The 20,449-nt window shown below is 39.1% G+C and overlaps 1 protein-coding gene across 4 annotated transcripts in view; it reads right to left on the bottom strand.

Moving 5' to 3' along the window:
* LOC108559481 (receptor-type guanylate cyclase Gyc76C-like) overlaps positions 1–20,401 on the bottom strand; it is a 25,131-nt gene extending 4,730 nt beyond the window's left edge. For 3 of the 4 annotated variants that reach the window (XM_017916782.1, XM_017916783.1, XM_017916784.1), the window contains exons 1-9: positions 18,928–20,401; positions 1,846–2,298; positions 1,594–1,791; positions 1,460–1,525; positions 1,010–1,250; positions 770–916; positions 510–706; positions 268–436; positions 42–202 (exon numbers count right to left, since the gene is read on the bottom strand). In XM_017916782.1, coding sequence (XP_017772271.1) covers positions 42–202; positions 268–436; positions 510–706; positions 770–916; positions 1,010–1,250; positions 1,460–1,525; positions 1,594–1,791; positions 1,846–2,262 — 1,596 coding nt within the window. In that variant the 5' untranslated portion in view covers positions 2,263–2,298; positions 18,928–20,401. Of the gene's footprint in view, positions 1–41; positions 203–267; positions 437–509; positions 707–769; positions 937–1,009; positions 1,251–1,459; positions 1,526–1,593; positions 1,792–1,845; positions 2,299–18,927 lie in introns of those variants that run through there. The other variant, XM_017916786.1, reaches the window with a different exon arrangement.
* Between the last annotated feature and the right edge of the window lie 48 nt (positions 20,402–20,449).

The following is a 20,449-nucleotide window of genomic DNA, read 5'->3' as shown; positions in this document are numbered from 1 at the left end:
AAAGAAAAAAAAAAAAAGTAAAAGTGTAAAAACTCACTCACTGGAAACTCCCCTTGCTGGAATTGGCCGACGGGTCGCATCTGATAGGCGCACGTAAAGTTCTTGATGACGGTGTTGCTAGGGTGACGAGTCAAGGCGAGTACCGAGAAGTTACCTTCGGAATCGCCGTTCTTGTCCAGGCGCATCGTCGCCCCGGTTATACCTGAAGAACAAGCAGAAGACATCGTTGACATTGACATTGACACTGACAGTTGTCGAGATCCGTACTTTTGTAAGTGCCCAGGCTGATGATGGTCTCGACGATTCGCGTGCCGTTCCCGGCGATCTCCGCTATGATCTCTTCGGTCAGGTGAGGTTCTCGGAGAAGGAGCGCGTGCAGAGCGGTCGCGTACAGTTTCACCGAATCGTACAGGTAGGCCGCGTAAATCGACACAAACTGCCCGGCCCCCCCCCAAAAAAAAAAACAAAAGTTATGCGTTATGTCATTATTATGAGGAGGGGTTACCCACCTTTTGATAGTTGAGGAAGATGTCGGGTTTGGTAAAGTTGAACGGTTCCAGCTCGTTGTAGTGTCGAACGCTCGCCGTGAAATTCTCGTAGTTCTCTGTGGGCGCAGTCGGGACGATGACGAACAGGGATTTGCCGCGTTTCTCGAAATCCTTCTGATGATCCAAGCACGTGTTGAACTTGTCGAAGACTTCCGGTTCTGCAAACAAACGAACAACGAAACAATGAGATTGTTGGATTTGTATTGTGTTGTGCTTCTTACTCCAGAGATACTTGTGTGCCATTTTGTCCGAGTACGTGTTCACGTCGACGGAGATGACCATGTACTCGCCCTTGTCGAAGAGCTGAGCCGTCTGCATCGTGTTCATGAGTTCGATGAGGGACATCGGAGTGCCGAGGAAGACGTAAACTGAAACGAACGAACGTAAACTGTTTACAATGGTAAGAAATTTGCGGAGCGGCCGGAACTTGCGCGCCCGACGCCCCTTTGTTTGACACTCACTTCTCGTGCGATTCTTCGTCTCCTGTATGAACTGATACCAATAACCGGATAGGCAACACGGCAACGTCTCCTCGCAGCACTTGTGACGATCCTCGGCGTTCTTGAAATCGTTTATAGTCATGTTCCTCAATTTCGCCTGATCGACCAACGAGAGCGCCACCGTCTTCCAAGCCTCCTCGTAGATGATCGTGAACTTTTTCCAATCGTAGTACTTCATCAACGATATCACATATTTCGTCACCTGTATTATACAGGCAAAACAATCAACAAACAAACAACAAGACAAACTAACAACAAATAGACGACGACGCGCACTCTAAATATAGAACGGCCATAAAGATTACACAGTAATTATCAACATCTGGCTGACCTTTACCACTATTTTTAGAACGCTCGATCTCTAACATTTGTTTATTACTTTAAACAATCGTTATTTTTGTCACGACTTACTTGGGTGTCCGGAGGTTCGGTCCTGGCGAAGGTGGGCACGTCGGAGGCTTTGTAATCGGAGCATTTCTGGAAGTCAAAACAAAAGTAAATGACATCTGTCAGATGCCAAACAAAAAAAAGAAAAGAAAGCTTACGTAGCTGATCATCGGTATGTTTCGAGCCTGAGCGACGATCGCCTCGACGTGGCAAGTACCCTCCGGTCCGAAGAAGGCGACGACGCCATCGCAGATCATGTCGGTCATGGCACGCGTCGCGACGACGGTGTCACCTCGCGTGTCGTTCCATCTGAGCACCAGCGTCACGTTCGGCAGCATCGACTCGTCCTTGTTGATCTTAAATTGTTTGTTTTTGTAATAGATGATAGCAACGGTTGTTAGGTAACGTACCTCGTCCAGGGCCATGGTGATGGCGCCGGAGACAGCGAGACCCTGCCTCTCCTTGAGTTCTCCCTTGACCGCAGTCAAGTAACCGACGGTGAGACTCTTCTTCTTATTCTTCGCAACCGCCGCCGTCGTTCTCGTTCTTCTCCTCTTCCACTCGTCGTCGTCGTCGTCATCTTCAACGTTGTTCTCGTTGGCGACGGTGCCGAGTCGCAGGTCGTCCGACGGGAGTTCGCGCTCTTCCATCGGCGACGAATGGTAAGTGGCGTCGACGTCGCGACGTCCGGCAACGCTCCTCCATCCTCCACCTCCGAAGAGATCATCGAAGACGACAGCGGTGGTGGTAGTGGTGGCGGCGGCGACGGCGGCGGTCCACGTGAAGAGAGGTAGCAGCGCGACCAGAAGGGCCGGACCGAGGCGCATGACCGGCCCTCGCGCTTACGAACCTTCTTTGATCACCTATAACAAAAACAATTTATTAAATTCTTCATTTATTACCGCGAGATGGCATCTATCTTAATTATAGACATTATAGGCAACACAACAATATTTACAAAATTCATTCATCACCGCGAGATGGCATCTTCCTTTAATATGGAAATTACAGGCAACACATTTCACAATCACATATGAAAATGTCCAAATTTCCCTCATACAAATTTCTTTGTTGGCTTCTACAATACGATTCAATTACTTAGACATGTGTGTAGCAGCGTACACACGCACGCACACGCATCGTGTTCTTCTGTATACCGAGGAAAATAAGATCGGATTACGCGAATTGTTTACATTCGGATCAGATTTCACCTACAACTCGATCCGTCTGATTAGAACGAAGAAAACTACACTACACACACACATTGAATACTATACAAATAACAAAGAAATGAGGAAAGATTGATGCGTGTTTACAATTTATATGAAAGAAAGTGCGTGTTTGCGCGCAAATCCAATCGTATTAAGACTTCCGTTTTGCGAAAACATTTTTTTCATCTTTAAACATATCTGCAAATTGTGTCCGGTATGGTGGACGTAGGCATAATCCATGCACGCGCGCACACACGGCGGCCCTCGTTTTACCAATAAACAAACGGAGAAAAGGAGCGGCATCTACGATGCAAACACGCGACTACAATTTACGACGTAATTGCCGCAACAGGAAGAAAGAAAGAAGGAAAGAATTAAACCCATCCACCCGTGAAACCTTTTACTTTTACTCCGCTTTATTTGTTTGCTTAAACATGTGTACTAATAACTTATTCGATGTTATTGCTCTGTCCTTCCTTCCTTCCTTCCTCTTCATATTTACTCAACTTAGGAAATGCGAAATTGCTCTTCAATTTTTTTTACTAATTAACAATGAGCCACCTTGATACTGTTTTTACAAACAAAGGATCAAAGGATGTTTCGTTGGGTATTAGGGATGCAAATTTTAAGAAACAAAATATATATATTGGAAAGTGAGAGAGAGCAAATTCATTGAGGAAAATCAAGTTGTCACGTACGAATCGCGCGCGCCCGTCTAAAAATAGAATCGCAGTCGGCCGGGGTGGCTATAAATAGACGGTAGAAATGGGTTTAAACTAGTGAGTCGAGGCGAAAAACCGGTACGAAAGACCGGAGAGTCGAAGAAGAGAAGAGGTGTTGACGATGCGACGATGATGGACGTGCGACGTGCAAAAGACGAAGAGGTTAGAGGGCTGCGAAAGCATCGAAGAAGGCCGAGATATGAGAGAGGGTGTTGCTACGAGTGCAACAGAGATAGATGTTTCTAAATATAGAAGCCAACCTGCTTGCATTTAAGTACGTACGTACGCACGCACGTAGATGTTTAAACTACTAAAGTACTCTCGTACGCCCGTTTTCATTCCACAAACTGAACTGTGCGAAATAATAAGATTCAATTCGAAAGAATCATCTCCACTTTTTTTTTAGTTTTTTTCTTCTTCAATACTCTTGGGTTTGCACCAATGTAAAACAACAGAAAATAAGCATCGTGATTGGTTACTCATTCAAAATATATTGGTTTGTTATTTGCACCATAGAAACGCAATATGGAGATTTCCAAAAAAAAAAACAAACAATAAGTTGTTAGTTTATTTTTTTTTTATTGTAGTTTTAGGTTTGCACCAATGAAACAATAGATAATAAAAGAAATGGCGTTTTTATAGAAATAAATCTATTGGTTGTTATTCGCACGTTGCCATAGAGAGAGAAAAACAAAATGGAGATTTCGACAAGTAACCAATAAAAACTCAAGAAACAAGATTGTTTTTTTTTGGTGTGCGTTCGTTCGTTCATTGTTCATAAAAAAACGAAAAAATCTATTGGTCGGCCATACGCAAATACGATTTGCTATTTGACAATTGAATGATGTGGACCAATGCGGAGATGTCAGCCAAAAAAAAAAAAAATCGACAAATCAGAACGCACGAAAAGGAAAACAAAACAAAAACGACACTATCTTGGATCGAATCGGAGAACCACTTGAAGGCGACTCTCGCTCTCTCTATTGTTTTTTTTTTGTGCTGAATGCGTGTTTTAATAAAAAAAAAAGAGCAACGCCTTACAACGACGATTTACGGATGTTTATTGGTCGATTTTTTTTTTTTAGATCATAGAAATGCGATCCGATAAAATAAACAAAATGGAGATGTAATGTTTTTGGTTGCCACGGATAAGAGGAAACAAATGGAATTTAGAAAGATGCATCTATTGTTTACCTGCCGTTGCCAAGTTCGTCGCCCCTGGCAACCGAGTGCGTACATGTATATTTGCGTGTGCGTGCATACTAATCGGGGTTACATTGAACAATTGCCGTGTGTCAAAGCCCACAAGGATCTAATGCAAAAATGATGAAAAAACAAAAAGAAAACACATCGATTCATTCTACTCACACCCTAAATCTATGTACTAACAAATGTAAATTAATTGGTTCACCTCAATGTTTTCGTTTGCTTTTTTTCTGCTTCTCTCCTCTGCTTCTCATCAATCGGCAGGTGAGAAAACAATCTTCACCGAGACTTTCCTCGATTTATGCGTCTATTATTATGATTATTAGTATTGGTGGTGTGGCGCCTTCGGATCGGCCAAATTGGAGATCGGCCAACGCAAATAATCCACCGAAACCGATGTACATACGCATACGATTAACGATAAATCCAGCACGCCGCGCAACAAGAACTGACTTTTGTTTCTCTCTTTTACCAAGAAACGAAAACAAATCTGCTCTCTAGCAACGAAATATGTGTTCTTAGCAACGAAAACTGCGTCCCTAGCAACATAGCATATTACATGTATAGCCCTCAATCGTATTTATAGATTTGTTACTAAACATTTGTTTGTTGTTTGTTTGCTGTCGCAGTTACGATTGTTCGAGTGCCAACTTGGATGATGATGATGATGATGATGGGAGGAAAAATGCAAACAAAACAACGTTGCCCGTCAGATGCGTGACAGATGCCTTTGATCCGCAACAAGATTACACGTCGGTTGCTATCGTAATCGAGCGGCAATTGTTGTTTATTGTTGCGGCGATACAAAGAGTGCTGGGCAACAAGTGAACAGACAAAATAGGAGAGAGACAGAGATGATACGATTATTATTATTATTAGGTACATTTGATGTAATCCCGAATTATACTCAAACACGCACTCATTTTTTTTTTCTGCTTTCATCATTCTGGTTGTTATGGGTTACAAATATATATGTATGTGTGTGTATGTACATTCATCAGATAAGATAATTGTTAAACGCGTTTAATTTGTTTCTGCCGAGCAAACAAAAGCCAAAACCCATTGACGCAACACGCACTCATCATCATCATAATTACATTTTTTCTTCTTTCAAATTACCGAAATTTCAATGTTTGATTATTTTATCTTCTTAGGTAGCAGAATCTCTTTTGTTGTTGTTGATTTGTTGTTCTTGCATGTGTGTGTGTGTGTGTGTGTGTAGAACAAGAGACGCACGTAGTCAGGGTCAGGGATATCTAAAAATAGCCCATTCGCAGCTATTTCACTCGAGAGATGATCTCAGGGCCGGACAGGCCAATTTGAATATATTTTGAATAACATCACCTGCATCCATCCAACCAACCAACATCTTCAACTCTCTCCAATCAACCAATGATGATGATAACAACGAAAACTGACATTGACAGTGACGTTTCCAATGTCAAAGAAAAGCAACTAACGGGAACATGGAAATACGCTCTTCGCTTTTGTTTCAAAACTCCATGGTTTTATTTGCAGAGCAACTGTTTGTAGTGCGTCGAGTATGTGTGTATGTGTGTGTAATCCTGTTGCTGCTTCTCTCTGTCTCTCTTTTTCTCTCCGTCTTTGCGAGAGTGCTTCTAAAAATAGAACGTGAAAATCGTATTTCACACAAGTAAACATGATGTAACTACTTTGAAGCAACAAGCCACCACTTCACTGAGACTGATCAAGAGAGAGAGAGAGAAAGAGAGAGAATACCGGCATCGTTGGTGCACGAGAGAGAGAGAGAACGAGACGAGAACAGATGGAGCGAGCAGCAGCATCGAGGAAAAGGCATGGCCAACCGACACATAACAACGAAAGAAAACAAAACAAACAAAAAAACAAGATGTGAAACATCCTTACTTAAGACCAGCATCGATTAAGCCATTTTCATCGTTCGACAATTTAAGATAATTTATGAAAATTGCTACATTTTCTAAAATCCAATGTCAAAAAGAACTTGAAACGTTGATTGATTCGCGAACGGATTTTAATGAGGAGAGCAAAAAAAAAAGGAAAGAAATAAACAAAACAGTTGAAAAACAAAACGCTTAGAGTATGTTTATGAGTTTGTATGTGTGAGAGAGAAAAAGAGAGAGAAACGTTGAAGGACTGCAAAATCTAAAAATATCGTCCTTCGCTCTTGTTATACAACGAAATTCTTCGAGTTTCAATTTTTCTCTTTTCCGTTGTTTTCTTTTGTTGATTCGTTACATTGTTTTTTTTTTCCTTTCAGATCTCTCTAGATTCTCGCCGTAACCAAATTCTGACGTTGATGTCATATGTTATCTCTTTGTTTCGATCGCCTTTTGTTTCGTTTCCTTATAAATGTCGCTAATTAACGAACAGAGAGATGGCGTTCGCTGCTGCTTCGATTGTTTGCAACATTGTTGCACGTTCATTGTAGAGAGGAAGAAACAACGGTATTCACTAATGCGAAATTATAATGATGATGATAATGATAGAAGGAAGCACGTGTTTCGATGAGAGACAAATTACGGTTTTAACAACAGTTCATGTTTTGTTTCCTTCTAATCAAAATGCGATTGTTCGTAATTTCGCTTCCGGAACGCAACCGCGCGTACATTTTACGTAAGCATAGATATGGGGGGTTGTTGATGCAGTTGCCTACGTCCGAGGGGATGACGTTTTTGTAAGGAAAGAAGAAAAAGAAAGTATGGAGAGCGCCATCTTGAAACAATCGCAATAGTTAATATTGTTGTTGTTGCTGTTAGCAACAATAAAACGTTCGGTTAATTCAGTAACGTAACGTAAAAATAGAAGCGAATTGCGAAGAAAGTGAGTTGAGTGACTAGAGGGGAGCGGGGAGCGGGGGAGTGGAAAAGGAGGATTGTTCGCTGTTTGCGTCGTTTATAAAGTTTATAAATAGTTTTCCCACACTGTGCTATGTGTGTGTGTGCGTGCGTTTCAATAAACAATATAATCATATTTCCAATTTAAACTTTGCTGAATTGAATCGTCGACGAAACTCGTTTCCTTCCATCCGATGCATGCACATATGATGCGAGTGTGTGTGTGTGTATTTGTACAGAATTCAAGCCAATTAGTTAATTAAAACCGATGCGGATCGTTTAAAATTGTCGACTAGTTTCTCTCTCTCTCTTTCTCTCACTATCAACAACAAGAACAATATACATACGCACACGCACACTTGGACACAACCCAGTTAGCAAACAAACAAACAAACAACACAATCATATATATATATAAGTTTGCGTGCCTTCATCTTAATTCCCATCAATTAACAGCCGCATATCTCTCATCCCACAATTTCTGCATCGCAAACATACGTTTGCTTTTCAAACAAACAACAATCTCTTTCCTAACACAAATACTAATTATTCGGACTTGATTCGGCGTTTCTCTAGCGCCACATATCATCCAATTCGTGCGGTATTTCGCTATTTTTTAGTTTTTCAGTTTAGCGTACTGCTGTTAAAAGACCACTCGATGCTTTGAATTAGTGAATTTGTGCGAACACACAAATTCGCATCGCACGAAGAAGACACACATCAAGAAATAATCAAGTTTGCTCATCGCTATCATCATTTGTTTTTTTTTTATTTTGACGTTTCTTATGATTCTTACGTTTTCTTATATATAAATTTAACTAACCTTTCTAACCTTTAATTAATCTATCATTAGGTTTTTATGCAACCTTACGCACTTTCACGTAATGCGATAACATACGAATAAATATGACACTTCGGCCATTTTGTGCTACTTGTCACATATCACAATGTCAAAACAACGTCAAATTTATATTTATAAATTGAAGAATCGCAGCCTACAACGAATCGAGCGCATACAATCTCCACCCAGATAAGATATTCCGCAAACTTTACTTTACATTCGCGCAACACAACAACAACAACTGCGTTTTTCATAGATTCTAATAACTAACTAATTTAGTAACTAAGTGAAACTCATTTGTTCGAGAGAGTCATCTGTTTAATTGCAAACTTCGAGTAGCTGTCGGCATGGTAACCGTTCTGTTCCGAAATGTTATTATAGGGATGCACTCAAACACCCACCACCGATTAATTAGTGCGCTTCGCAAATGACAAACCAGTTGCGTCTTTAATATCCGGCGACGGAAATCGTCGTAATTACCGTGAACGTCTGGTTGCAGATGACCAATTACTTCCGTTCTCATCGTATCAATTGAACCAATAAATGATTGGTTGCATACCTATGATGATGATTGCGAATTTGTTTTTTTTTTAAATTTAATGTTGTTGCCATCCTGTTTATTTGTTTTGTTTTTTGTTTTGCATTTGTTTTCTTGATGGAAATAACGAATCGTGGTGCTTGCGAAATCGCGTTTTACTCACGATGCGAGGAGGAACAGGAAACGGAAGTGGACTTTGCCGCAACCGCACTTACGACGACGACGACCACGATAAATATGGGACACGAACAATAACTTTATTTAGGTCTATGTCGACTGATGTATTCAATCCATATTAATATTAATTAAAATTAAATTTGACGTTGACACAACAATAATTGTCAAATTAGTTTTCTCGTTTAATCTTTAGATGTCGCTGCTCATCGAATGGATTTGAAACAATCACTGAAATCCTCTTTCTTTAAAGGATCATTTAGGAAATAATCGCGCGCTCTCGTTTTCTCGATTTTCACGTAAATCGAGAGGCCGTTTTGCTATTTTTAGACTGTTAGGCTGCTATGTGCGCACTTCGTCGATTCCGAGGATCCTCGCGTCGGATTCTTCGAATAACTAATTTATTACGTGATAATCACCGCCCGTAATTGAGAGGAATTTGCAATTCGACGTTATTGCTGTTGCCTAATCTCGATGTTAGGTGCGTTCGTAGTTGCATAATATCGATTAATTTGAGTTGGTATTAATGAGAGCGATATTATACGCGCTCGCAGTTGCATAATACCAATTAATTTGAGTTGGTTGTATTGCGAAATGTAAATTGAATTTAGGGATATCAAGGCTAATCGGATTTGTGCTGCTCCTGGTCACGTCACGAATTGAGGTTACGAGATTGGTGTGAGCGCGGTTGGCGCCAATACGAATACAATAAATCAAATGAGATGAATAGAAGAAAGCACAGTTCAGTTCGTTTTGCGCATAGATTTCGATGAGTTCATCGGAGCGGAGTTATCGGCCGTTTCGGCAGATAAATTCCGATCATCGGTGTCTCTCTCTCTCTCTTAAAGTGTAAATATAGAAAACTGGGTTTCGCCGCCTCTTCCGTCGCATATTATCTGTCCGCAATAATTGATTCCATTCAATTCGAAAGGTCCAACCCAGTCAATTGACATCAATGACATATGTCAAATCGCAATTTGACAGACTTCAAATTTTGACGTAATGACGTATGAAATGAACTGTCACGAACTAAAAATACGTTCAATTATGTGACAATTAAGCAGAAACGGGTTCTAAATATAGAAAGAAAATGCAAAAACAAATACGTTTCCGATGCAACGTCGAACAATTTTCTTGCGCTCTTTTGTTTCGTAATCGCGCATAAATCGTGAAGTGCGCGCGAGGGAAAGAAGAGAATCCCGTTGCATGCATGCATTGTGTGCAAATGACGTTCCGTCGAGATGGATTTTATTCGTGCGGAGAGGAGAACCGTTTTCGGTTTGATGCCTTCTTACGACACGTTCCGTTGCGTAATTGCAAAAAAAAAATTGTAGGTGTCCAAAGAAACATCTCTGTGATGATTGTAGAGGCAATTTTGCAAGTGTGTGCAAGAGGTTAGGTAATCGTAGGTAAATTTGAAGGTTAGGTAATCGTAATTAACGTTATTTTCGGCGAAACGGTCGTTCGGTGCGTGTGCGTAAAGCAAATAAAGAATGTTTGCACTGTGTTTCCACTCTATAAATAGAACCCGAATCCTCAGATAAGATAAGTGGCCGCGCGACGAGTTTCTTCGATTCAAAGAAATTCGGGACGAAGATGAAGAGAGAAAAAAAGATTTACTTAATTAAAGGTATTTGATGCTCTTTCATCAATGCTCTCGCTTGTAAGATGCGTAATCTTATATAATTTCAAACGTCAAACATTTCCACGTCTGTCATCTGTAACTACTGTCATAAATTTAGTTGTCAAAGTGACATATTAGTTGACATATGGAATGAATGACATATGGGGTGAAATTGGTTGTCTATACGTCATCGTCTCAATGCTATTTCTTCGTAACTTAAAGTTGGGAATTGAAGTGCTTTCGTTTGTAGTTTAGTGTCTGCTGCGTCGGGCAAGAAATTGAAATAGAAAGGAGCGGTAACACGTACGAATAATTCCCGTAGTTCGTTATTAAATGGTGAATTTGAAGAGGACAACAAAAGATTCGTTCGAATCCGCTGCCGATAATTGAAAATGTAAATGTAAGCAAGCAAGATCGAGTAGGAAGCGTTCTCTGGGCCCTTTTGATTTCGCCGCGATTTTGCATACGGTAATGAGCAAAATGTATACAGCGAGTGAACGAGGTATAGTTAGTAGTTAGACCATAACAGCAATTCCATTATGTGAGCGTGTGTGTTTCAGAATCGGTCACTTAAGTTAAGATGGCCAGTTATCAGACCGTTCTATAATTAACTCCAGTTTATCGCCGCATTCCATCCCGTCTTCCTCCTCCTCCTCCATCCCTCTCACAAGTCACAGCCACCTCATCTCATCTTCTCAACATCACACACCGTATTTACTCATATACACATTCAATCATATAAGCGCTTATATAGTTTAACTAAACATTATTGTCCTCCTCGTTTTCCATCAATCGAACGTGTTTAGTCAAGTTTCAATACAATGAAATATATAGAATTAGTCATAATAGCAAATCAATTTTAAACGTCAAATCAATTTGCATGTTATTAATGTTGCATAATGCATATTTGCTGCACCATCGGAAGCGCCATCTGTTTCAATCGATGTTACGAGTTTCCAAATCAAACTTCTTCAATGCAAACACGAATCACGAACAGTTCTAAGTTTTGCGAACGAATGAATTGCAAGGAGAGCACGTATTTCCAGTTCATCGTGTATATGCAAATTATCTCAATACTTTGTATCATTATTATTAATAATAATAATAATATGCAAACGAGATTTGAGATTGGAAATGAAATTGTAATGTAAATACGTTTGATTTTTCAATTTCGTTTATAATTGAAACAATTAATTAATAATTGTTGTTTAGTGCTTTTTGATTTGTTCGGTTTTAATTGAGTTTCTGGTTGCAGGGGGATGGGTTGAAAAGTTCGTCTCGCTTCAAACGGATGCAATTGATACTTTTCCGATCGCAGAGTGCGTGGCGCAACGCCTTCCTGCACCGGATATTGCGATCATTCGATACATCCGTCAGTTAACTAACTGCTTCTTCTTATTTTTATTTCTTTTACTCCCAACTCATTTGTTTCTATTGACAATTTGTTGATATTGACGCATGCTCGTTGTGTTGCAAACTTTTAATAATTCACCCAACTGTCGAAAGTCATTTGTCGTTATATAACGGAAACGGTTGCATAATCGCGATATGCGTAGTTACGTAACTATGGCTATGGCAAATATTTGTTTGAATCGCTTAGCAACCGGATTAAAAAGTGAGATTGTTTTCGGTTTCCTCTATTGCTATGCGACGCTTGTTTCTTGTAGCTTGTCGTCTTGTGTGTGTGTGTGAGTGTGTGTGTGTATCGATTTCTCGTCGAGAGAAAACCGATAGAGAGGCACGAACACAGGTGGATTTGTATATGCATAACATATACGCAGGTGTTCTTTACGATACTCCATAAATCCAATCCAAATCAAACAAAACAAAAAAAACATAGTTTCAATTTTCTTTCCAAACATTCCTACCAACTTGAACTATTATTATTACTACTACAATTGTATTATGTATGTTCGTTGTTTATCCGTTGGTATTTGAAAACAGAAGAGCTGATGTTGGTAGGAGTGGAGAATTAGCGGACAAGAGGAGTCCGCCAGACCAGACGGACGAAATATTCGCCGCTGGCACCGGTCGAATACCGTTTTATTTTTATTAGCGCGTGGCCAAAGTCCAAAAAGTCTCTTTAAAAACGCGCGTGCAGAGAGATACTCTGTTTTTCCATCAAATATTTTCTCAGGCGAACGTCTGTAATACGCGAGAGACTGTAATATAACACAATGTTGACACATTCTCTTCTCATAACCAAATATTGACGGAAATCAAGTCGTCCTAATATTATTGAATTGCCAACAAAATTTATCTCTCGCGTCTGCCAACAAAATAAACCGTCAATTTTCATGCATGAATCGAACGCAATTTCAAAATGAGGGGACCAAGTTCGGAACCACGTGGAACTCCAAAACTGAGACGTGCGTTTCGATGCGATGCATCGATGATAATCGAATTGCATATGCAAATATTAGAGACGTTAAATTCAAAGTAATTTTCATGTGCGACGTAGGGAAGTTTGTTCAGTAGCAAGAAAGGAAAAAGAATCGAGTTCCGGATCTAATCGAACTTCCGGCGTTTGCGAAATGTGAATAGAGGAAAATTGCAATAATGCGCTCGGAAAAGTTTGCAAAGTAAAGTTTTCCAGTGCACGATAATTACGTAATTATTATGAATATTATTATTATTTGTAACAGGAGATTCTTTGCGAGTTGAAAATTACTTTTAATACTTTTAAATTTATTACAGCAGTTGGTATCATTATAGTTACATACAATTAATGTGACGTAATGCCAACCGCCAGTTAATTAATAACTAAATGTCACTGATGTTATCACCGAATGTAAATACCAACCGAAATAATAATGTAACAGATTGAAGCGAATGAAAAAAAATGCAGCATGCGTGAATTTTCCAATACGAGTATAGGCAGTTGCATAATTCCGATTTTTTTTTTTGTTCAATTCTTTCGCTCTTTTGTATTCGCAACACGCCTCGCTTTTTAATATACGTTTTTTTTTTCTCTTTATTTCTGTGTTTTATTTGCGAATTTCATTACGACACGCCGTTACACAATTAAATCGAAACATTTTAACGTTTTCGTGCAAAATGTGTTGTTTTTCTTTTCTCTCTCTGCGCGTCTTCATTTATTTATATTTGCATTCGGAAATTGTGCAAACCGTTTGCGCAAATAATCGAAGACAAGACACAGAGAGAAAGAGAGAGAAATTGGAATTATGGGAAATGCAAATAATTCTCCGCGCACACACAGATCGCCATTGTTTCGCATTTCAAACTAACTACGTGCGTTCATTTATTATCGTCTTGGTAACTAGGATGATTGGTTGTCATTGGCAGCTGTCGCCGCTGATGCTTTACTTTGAGACAGACAGAGAGAGAGAGAGAGGAGATCTCGTTGCGTTGGTTACCGTATATAAATATATAATTGAAGGAATTTGTCAAGTGCACGCATATTACATATTCCACAAAACGCAATGCATTTTTATTTAAACATTATGCACGGGTCAGTTGCAGAAACGCTAATTTGGTTGCAGCAAACCAATCAACATTCGTTTCCACAGCCAATCACGAACAGGGTTGGAAAAATTTTCAAAAAAAAAAACAATAGAAATTAATTCAATTAATCCTTTAGTCTTTTTTTCTCTTGTTGTTGTCAGAAACACACACACACACACACATTCGTTTATAAAATTCATTAAGTTTATCATTTGATCCCATTTAATACTTTAATTACGTTCAATTGAATGAGATAATGCTAACAACGGGATTAGTTTAGGATTTCGATAAAATACATATATATATTTAATTATTTTATTGCACTCGCTGTTTCCATTCATTTGTTTTTAATCAATGAAAATCGCTTCGCTTTTGTCATCCACTTTAAACTTTACGTTTTTTTTGCTTTTGTTTTAACAAATGACAATTTCGTAATTTGACAATTAGAGAATTTGAAACAAACGCGTTACGAGACAAAAGCATCCAGAGAAACGATTATATGCGAAACAGTTGAAAACGCAGCGAAATGATATTAATTAATCAATCAAGTGGGAGAGATTACGAGCGAGCCAGTGAGTGAGTGAGTAGTGAGTGTGCTTGTGTTTGATAATTTGAAAAATATCTAATCTTTTCGAGTGTGCGAGTGTTATAACAACAACACAAAATATATATATATACAAACAGCGCGAAACGACTTTTCGAGTGGGCCACTAATTAAAACAACAGAATAATCCACAGCAACGGAAACATTAACAACAAACAAAGGAAAACTTGGATTTTTCGAAACAATGTTGTCTTGTTTGTTTGTTTGTTTTGTTTTAAACAGTGTAAATAAAATATATGTGCGTGACGTGAGGGGGCGCTACATGTTCGATGACCCGTGACCCCGATGCCACCAGTCATCGAGATTACGAAACTAGGATGATGATGATGTTCGAATCGAGATGTCCACAATTACATTTCTTTCTTGATTATTTTCTTCTTCTCCTTCTTGTTACATTTCTTAGATGATAACAAAGAAAATTTATTTTTTTCGTCCAATCCAGTTTCCGCTCATTACCATAGTTACGTGAAATAGTGGCATCGTCGAAATAGAAACAATGAAACCATAGTTACGTAATATGACAATTTAGTTGTCAATTTGAAGCGGTTCGATTGATTTAGAGTGCGGAAGCAGTTGGAAATCACGGATAATTACAGAACGTGTGAAAATCGTGTGTGTGTGTGTGTGCAAAGTGACAATGCATTTGTGAATGCGATGACTAAACATAATAAACCGAAACGAACGTGTAGTAGTGTAGTGTAGTTAGTTAGCAACATTGCTGGAATACTTTTGTGTGCGAGAAATTTTCCATTATAATGATTCGAATTTTGATAATAATTTACAATTTATATTGTTTGATTAACATTAACTTTATTATAATTACAATTGCAATTGCGAAATGTCAATCGCATTAGTTTTGGAAATTTTATACATATAATTACGCAGTTTTAATTGGCCGTTCCGGATTTAATGTGAAACGAGGCAAAGGAATTCGTTTACGTTGCAAATAAAAAAAATATATAATTAATTAATTAAATTAATAATTTTCATATTATTCGTTTTAATTAATCAAATTCGTTTAATCATGCACGCATCGAAACAGACGAAAAGACGAAACAAACGAATTCGATAAACTTTTTTGTTTTTTTTAGTTGCTAATGATGAGATGTCACGCAAATTGCTTTCGTTTTTTGCTGTTGGTATTGCAATTTACTTAATGTAACCATGGAGACAAAATAAAAAAACAATATTGACAACAATACTAATACAATACTAATTTGATTACGTCCATATCCGTGTCCATGCTCATCACATGATTGTAGATGCAAATTAAAGATAAAGTTATGATCATTCTAATAATATACACTGTTTAGTTGGAAAATTGGTGTCTGGATGGGTTGTAGAAGCAAATTAAAGATAGAACTGTCAAAATGAGTGCGGTAACAAACCGGATACGAAACAGTTCGAAAACAAATGGTTTCAAGTTTTTTTTTTTGGGGGGGAAATCCAGTCGATATTCGTTTGTTTTTCGATAATTGCTATTTAATTGCAGCATCCAATATTTTTTTCCCTATTGCTACTTTTCTACGTAATCATGATAATCATCGTCGTTCTTGGAAAGTTTACGGGCGCGGATTTTTTTGGAGAAAGTCTCTTTCTCAAACAAACGAACGGACGGACGTCGTGTGTTACGTGTACGGGTTTTGGTTTTCTGACCTCGCGTTTGCAATTACGTTACGTAGCCGCCTTTTTTTTTTGTTTCTTTCTTCGTTTGTTTGTTTGTTGATTTTTTTTGTTGGGGGGCGCGAGAAACAATTAAAAATCGATTTGAATCCGAATCGCGCAGAGCCAACTTTGAAGACACAAAATTATTATTATTAATAATAATAATAATAACCATAGCAACTACATAATTGTAGTGGAATTCGGATTGCGAAAATGCGGTACGAAAATAAACCGGACTTGTAGTGTTGTGTTGTGTTGTTTGCGTGCGTTTCTATCGGATTAGAAAGGAAAACCGTGCTTCTCCTCCTCCTCAAGAGAACTCCAGCTATATATACATTCTTGCTGCTGCTGCAAGTTGCGAGTTTTAATTGCAAAAAACTTTATTGATTTGTAGGAGGAATTACGTTTGGTTCTTTCCCTATCATCACCATTAAAGATACGAGAGACGTAAAGGCACCTCTCGAATGAGATGAAAAGGAGGCTGCTGTTGCTGCTTGTTGCGTTGTATAACACCACCACAACAACAACTATCGCTTAATATAATAATGTATCGGGTTTCTTCTCAATCCAATGCGCGCTTACATTGTATGAAAACTCGTTCTCAGTTCCTTTTATATTGTTATTACGCTTTAGCTTGGACCATTTTATCTGCTTCAAGCCAAATCACGACAACCTACACAATCCATATCTCTCAATTATTATTAATTCACGTTTCATCTAATTACTCGATAACCGTGCACGCCAGTCACCTCATCGAAGATGCAAATCACAAAAACAAAACTGCGACCTTTCCAATAAGCCCACTACCAGCTTCACTTCACGTCACCGTTCTCTTCCAATGAGCTTGCAAAGTTACGTAAGAACAATTCATCAGATGCAAATTTGGTTGCAAACAACGAACAAATTGATTGTGTTCCTGCTTTTGTTTTTATTCTTCTTCTTCTTATTATGTGGTAGCAGTTAATTAATTAAACATGCGAACCCATAAACAATATATAAACAATCTTTGTTTTTTGTTTTTCTTTTTTTTTTTGGTTGTTCGAAATTAAAATTCATGTGAGCGTTTGCGATTTGGTGTGTTCGCTCGAATGTTAATTAGGAGGCGCTGAAGGAAGAGAGAGAAAAACAATTTGAAAGAAAAACAAAATTTTTTTTTCTTTCGCTTTTCTTTTGTACAGATATTATTCTTTGTAGTTTTTCGTTGATTAATATTAATTATTACGTGCATTAATTCCACGCACGTTTGATACAAACACAATGTTCGGTGTTGTATAGGATCGTAAATGTGTGCGGCGCTTTGTACACGAATCTAATCCGTCGTCGTTCTTTCAGTGTTCAGAGACGTTCATCTACGTTTCTTTATAAATAACCAATTGACCAATTTTGTAGGTTGACATTTCTTCAAAAAAATGTTGATATTGTTGCCATGGAAATTGTTGATGAATGTCATTAAACATTTTTATCCGACATAAATTAAATAGGTCATTGGTTACCAATGGAAATGACACATATAAAAGTTGTTTTGTTTTGTAAACAATTGAATGTGTAATTGAAGCTGATTCTATGCATGCAGACCGGATATATTAGGTGCAGAGTGTAATAAATAAGAATGCAGTTGGTATTCGTGTAACTATTAATTATATTGAACCGATGGAGAGAGAGTGAGTGAGCGAGTGAATGCATTTGAATTGTTAGTTATAGTTTATACAATTCTCGCACATCTGCACTTAAAGACTCGTTAAACGATATCATCATCATCATCATCATCATAATAATATGAAGCAAATATTGCTTTCTATTTGTTCAAAAATTAAATCACAATTAATTTGTTACTTTTCAACTGGATTTTAGTCATTTTCTTATGTCATATTTGGTTTTGGTGTTTAAATTAGATTGAAGAGTTGACTCAGTGAAATGCGATGAAACCTTGGAGCGTTTCACCACTACTTCTGTTTTTTTTTGTATATGATCTAATGCTCCTATTTGGAATCATTGCATATTTCATTCAATTTCAAGAAATGGAAAGAAACAAAAGATTTGATTTGTCGATGCAGGGACTTTGAGAGTTTCGATTGTGGTATTGGACGTAATACTGATAATAATAATAAGAAGAAGAAAGTCGTTACTGCACGTGCCCCCTTTTATTTAGTGCATAGTGCGTGGGATTGTTGTTGATGGATGAGGAAGACTAGTAGTAATAGTAGCAGCAGCAGTAGCAGTAAATGATGTGATTCGTAATTTGGAGGTGATGGTGGTGGTGGGGTCATCATTATTACCATCTTGATCATAAATGCAAGAGTACGTACGTACGGGTCGAGAGAAATGCCCAAACAACAATTAGAGAACGAGAAGTGGAGAGAGATGGACGTCGGAGATAAGAGGCGACGGTGACCAACGAAGGAGGAAGAGGTTGGTGGAGGGGAACACCTCACTTGTGGTTGACCTTGAGGACGAAAATAAACTACACACACACATACACACTAACAACTAACCAACTAACGAAGCAACCAACTGACTTAAGTAACTAGTGTATACATATATTACATATCTATCTACATACTCGCTCGCTCGCGCACTACGTCAAGTTTTGTCATCGTCGACTTACCACCATGTGTTTGGAAACGAACACGACGTCTGCGGCGTCGCCTATCCTCGCAGCACCTCTGGATCTAAGGAATCCTCTGCTGATGCTGATTGCTTTATCACGATTTATCCGGATCAAAGTATGAAGAAGAAGAAACGGAGCACGAAACAACAGTAGTAAGAGGAGAGAACTCGCGCAAAGATTCCGCTGCTTCTCGAAAAACAGTTTCACTATCCGCGCACATCCACGAACATCACGTGACGACGACTACTACGATGATGAAGATGATGATCGTGTTGTTGTTGTATTATTATTACGATGATGATGATGATGATTATTAGTGTGTAGTGTGTGTGTGTATTACCACCGTTTAAGGAGAGGATAGGAGAGGTCCTCCTCTCTGGAAAGGAAGGAAAAGAAACAATAAATGTCGCGTATGCTGAATCTATTTTTAACACTTATTTGTACGTCGGGGATAGTAGATAACAAAACACGCCTCAGAACCAATCGGAAAGTTTTCGTCTTGCTCACTCGCACTCACTCACTCCTCCCCCTAAATGCTCACTGGCTCCTATCCGACCGACCGACTCGCTCTCTCTCTCTCACACACTCTCCTCAACTACCTCCTTCTCCTACTATCGTCCACACTCTATATACTATATAGTATGTATAGTATGCAAAAGCACCTTCGACGACTTGAGCGCAAATTAAGTAAGAGCGGATGGATGGATCACTCGAAGCGCACTTTCTACGTGGTGCGTTGGTCGTTTTCACTTTTCCTCCTGCGGCCCTTTACCTTCTTCCGCACCACCAATCGCAAAACAATCATTCGCTCTGAAGACGTTGCTGCTGCTGCTAGGTGTATCCTCCAGAGCGGCGCTCTTATCACTGATCATGTGTAAACAGCTCTAATTTGCGTCTCTTCTCCTCCTCCTCCTCCTCCTCCTTCGCAACAACTCTTCTTCTGCTTCTCTCACCAGCACTTTCACTGCTACTGCTGCTGCAACTATTACATATATTTGTATGTAGTCTTAAGAGACACGTAGATGTTGAATTTGTAAAGAGATGTACAACACCAGACACACGCACAGACAAGCAAGATCTCCTCCTCTCGCACTGCTCAGCTATTCTGGGCTCTTGGTATGTGTGAGTAAGTGTGTGTGCGCGCTGCTCGCCGGACTCGTCTTACCTCTATCTACTCATACAACTACTGAAGCTGAAGCAGCAGCAGCAGCAGCGGAGCGGCCCACGACGAATCGCATCGCATCGTTCGTGCGTTAGCGCCAACCAGCCTGTTGCTCGCCGAACCGGCCTTTCGAAAGTACTCGCTCGCATTCCACAGCATATCTGTACATTCCTCACCGTCAGCGACATCTATTCGTTTTCCGTTCGAAGCGAAACGATGGTTTCACGCTACACGCAGCGTCATCTGCCGGAACGCGCTACCCAACTAAAAAAAACAATGACAGAATTATAAAACAGAGTCACCTCTTCTTTGTCTCTCGACAACTTACCAACAACAAATAAAACTAATTTAGGTAAT

Source organism: Nicrophorus vespilloides, unplaced genomic scaffold (genome assembly GCF_001412225.1).
Source record: "Nicrophorus vespilloides isolate i.1.1-1 unplaced genomic scaffold, Nicve_v1.0, whole genome shotgun sequence".
Taxonomy (NCBI): domain Eukaryota; kingdom Metazoa; phylum Arthropoda; class Insecta; order Coleoptera; family Silphidae; genus Nicrophorus; species Nicrophorus vespilloides.
This window is presented reverse-complemented; position numbering and strand designations above follow the sequence as displayed.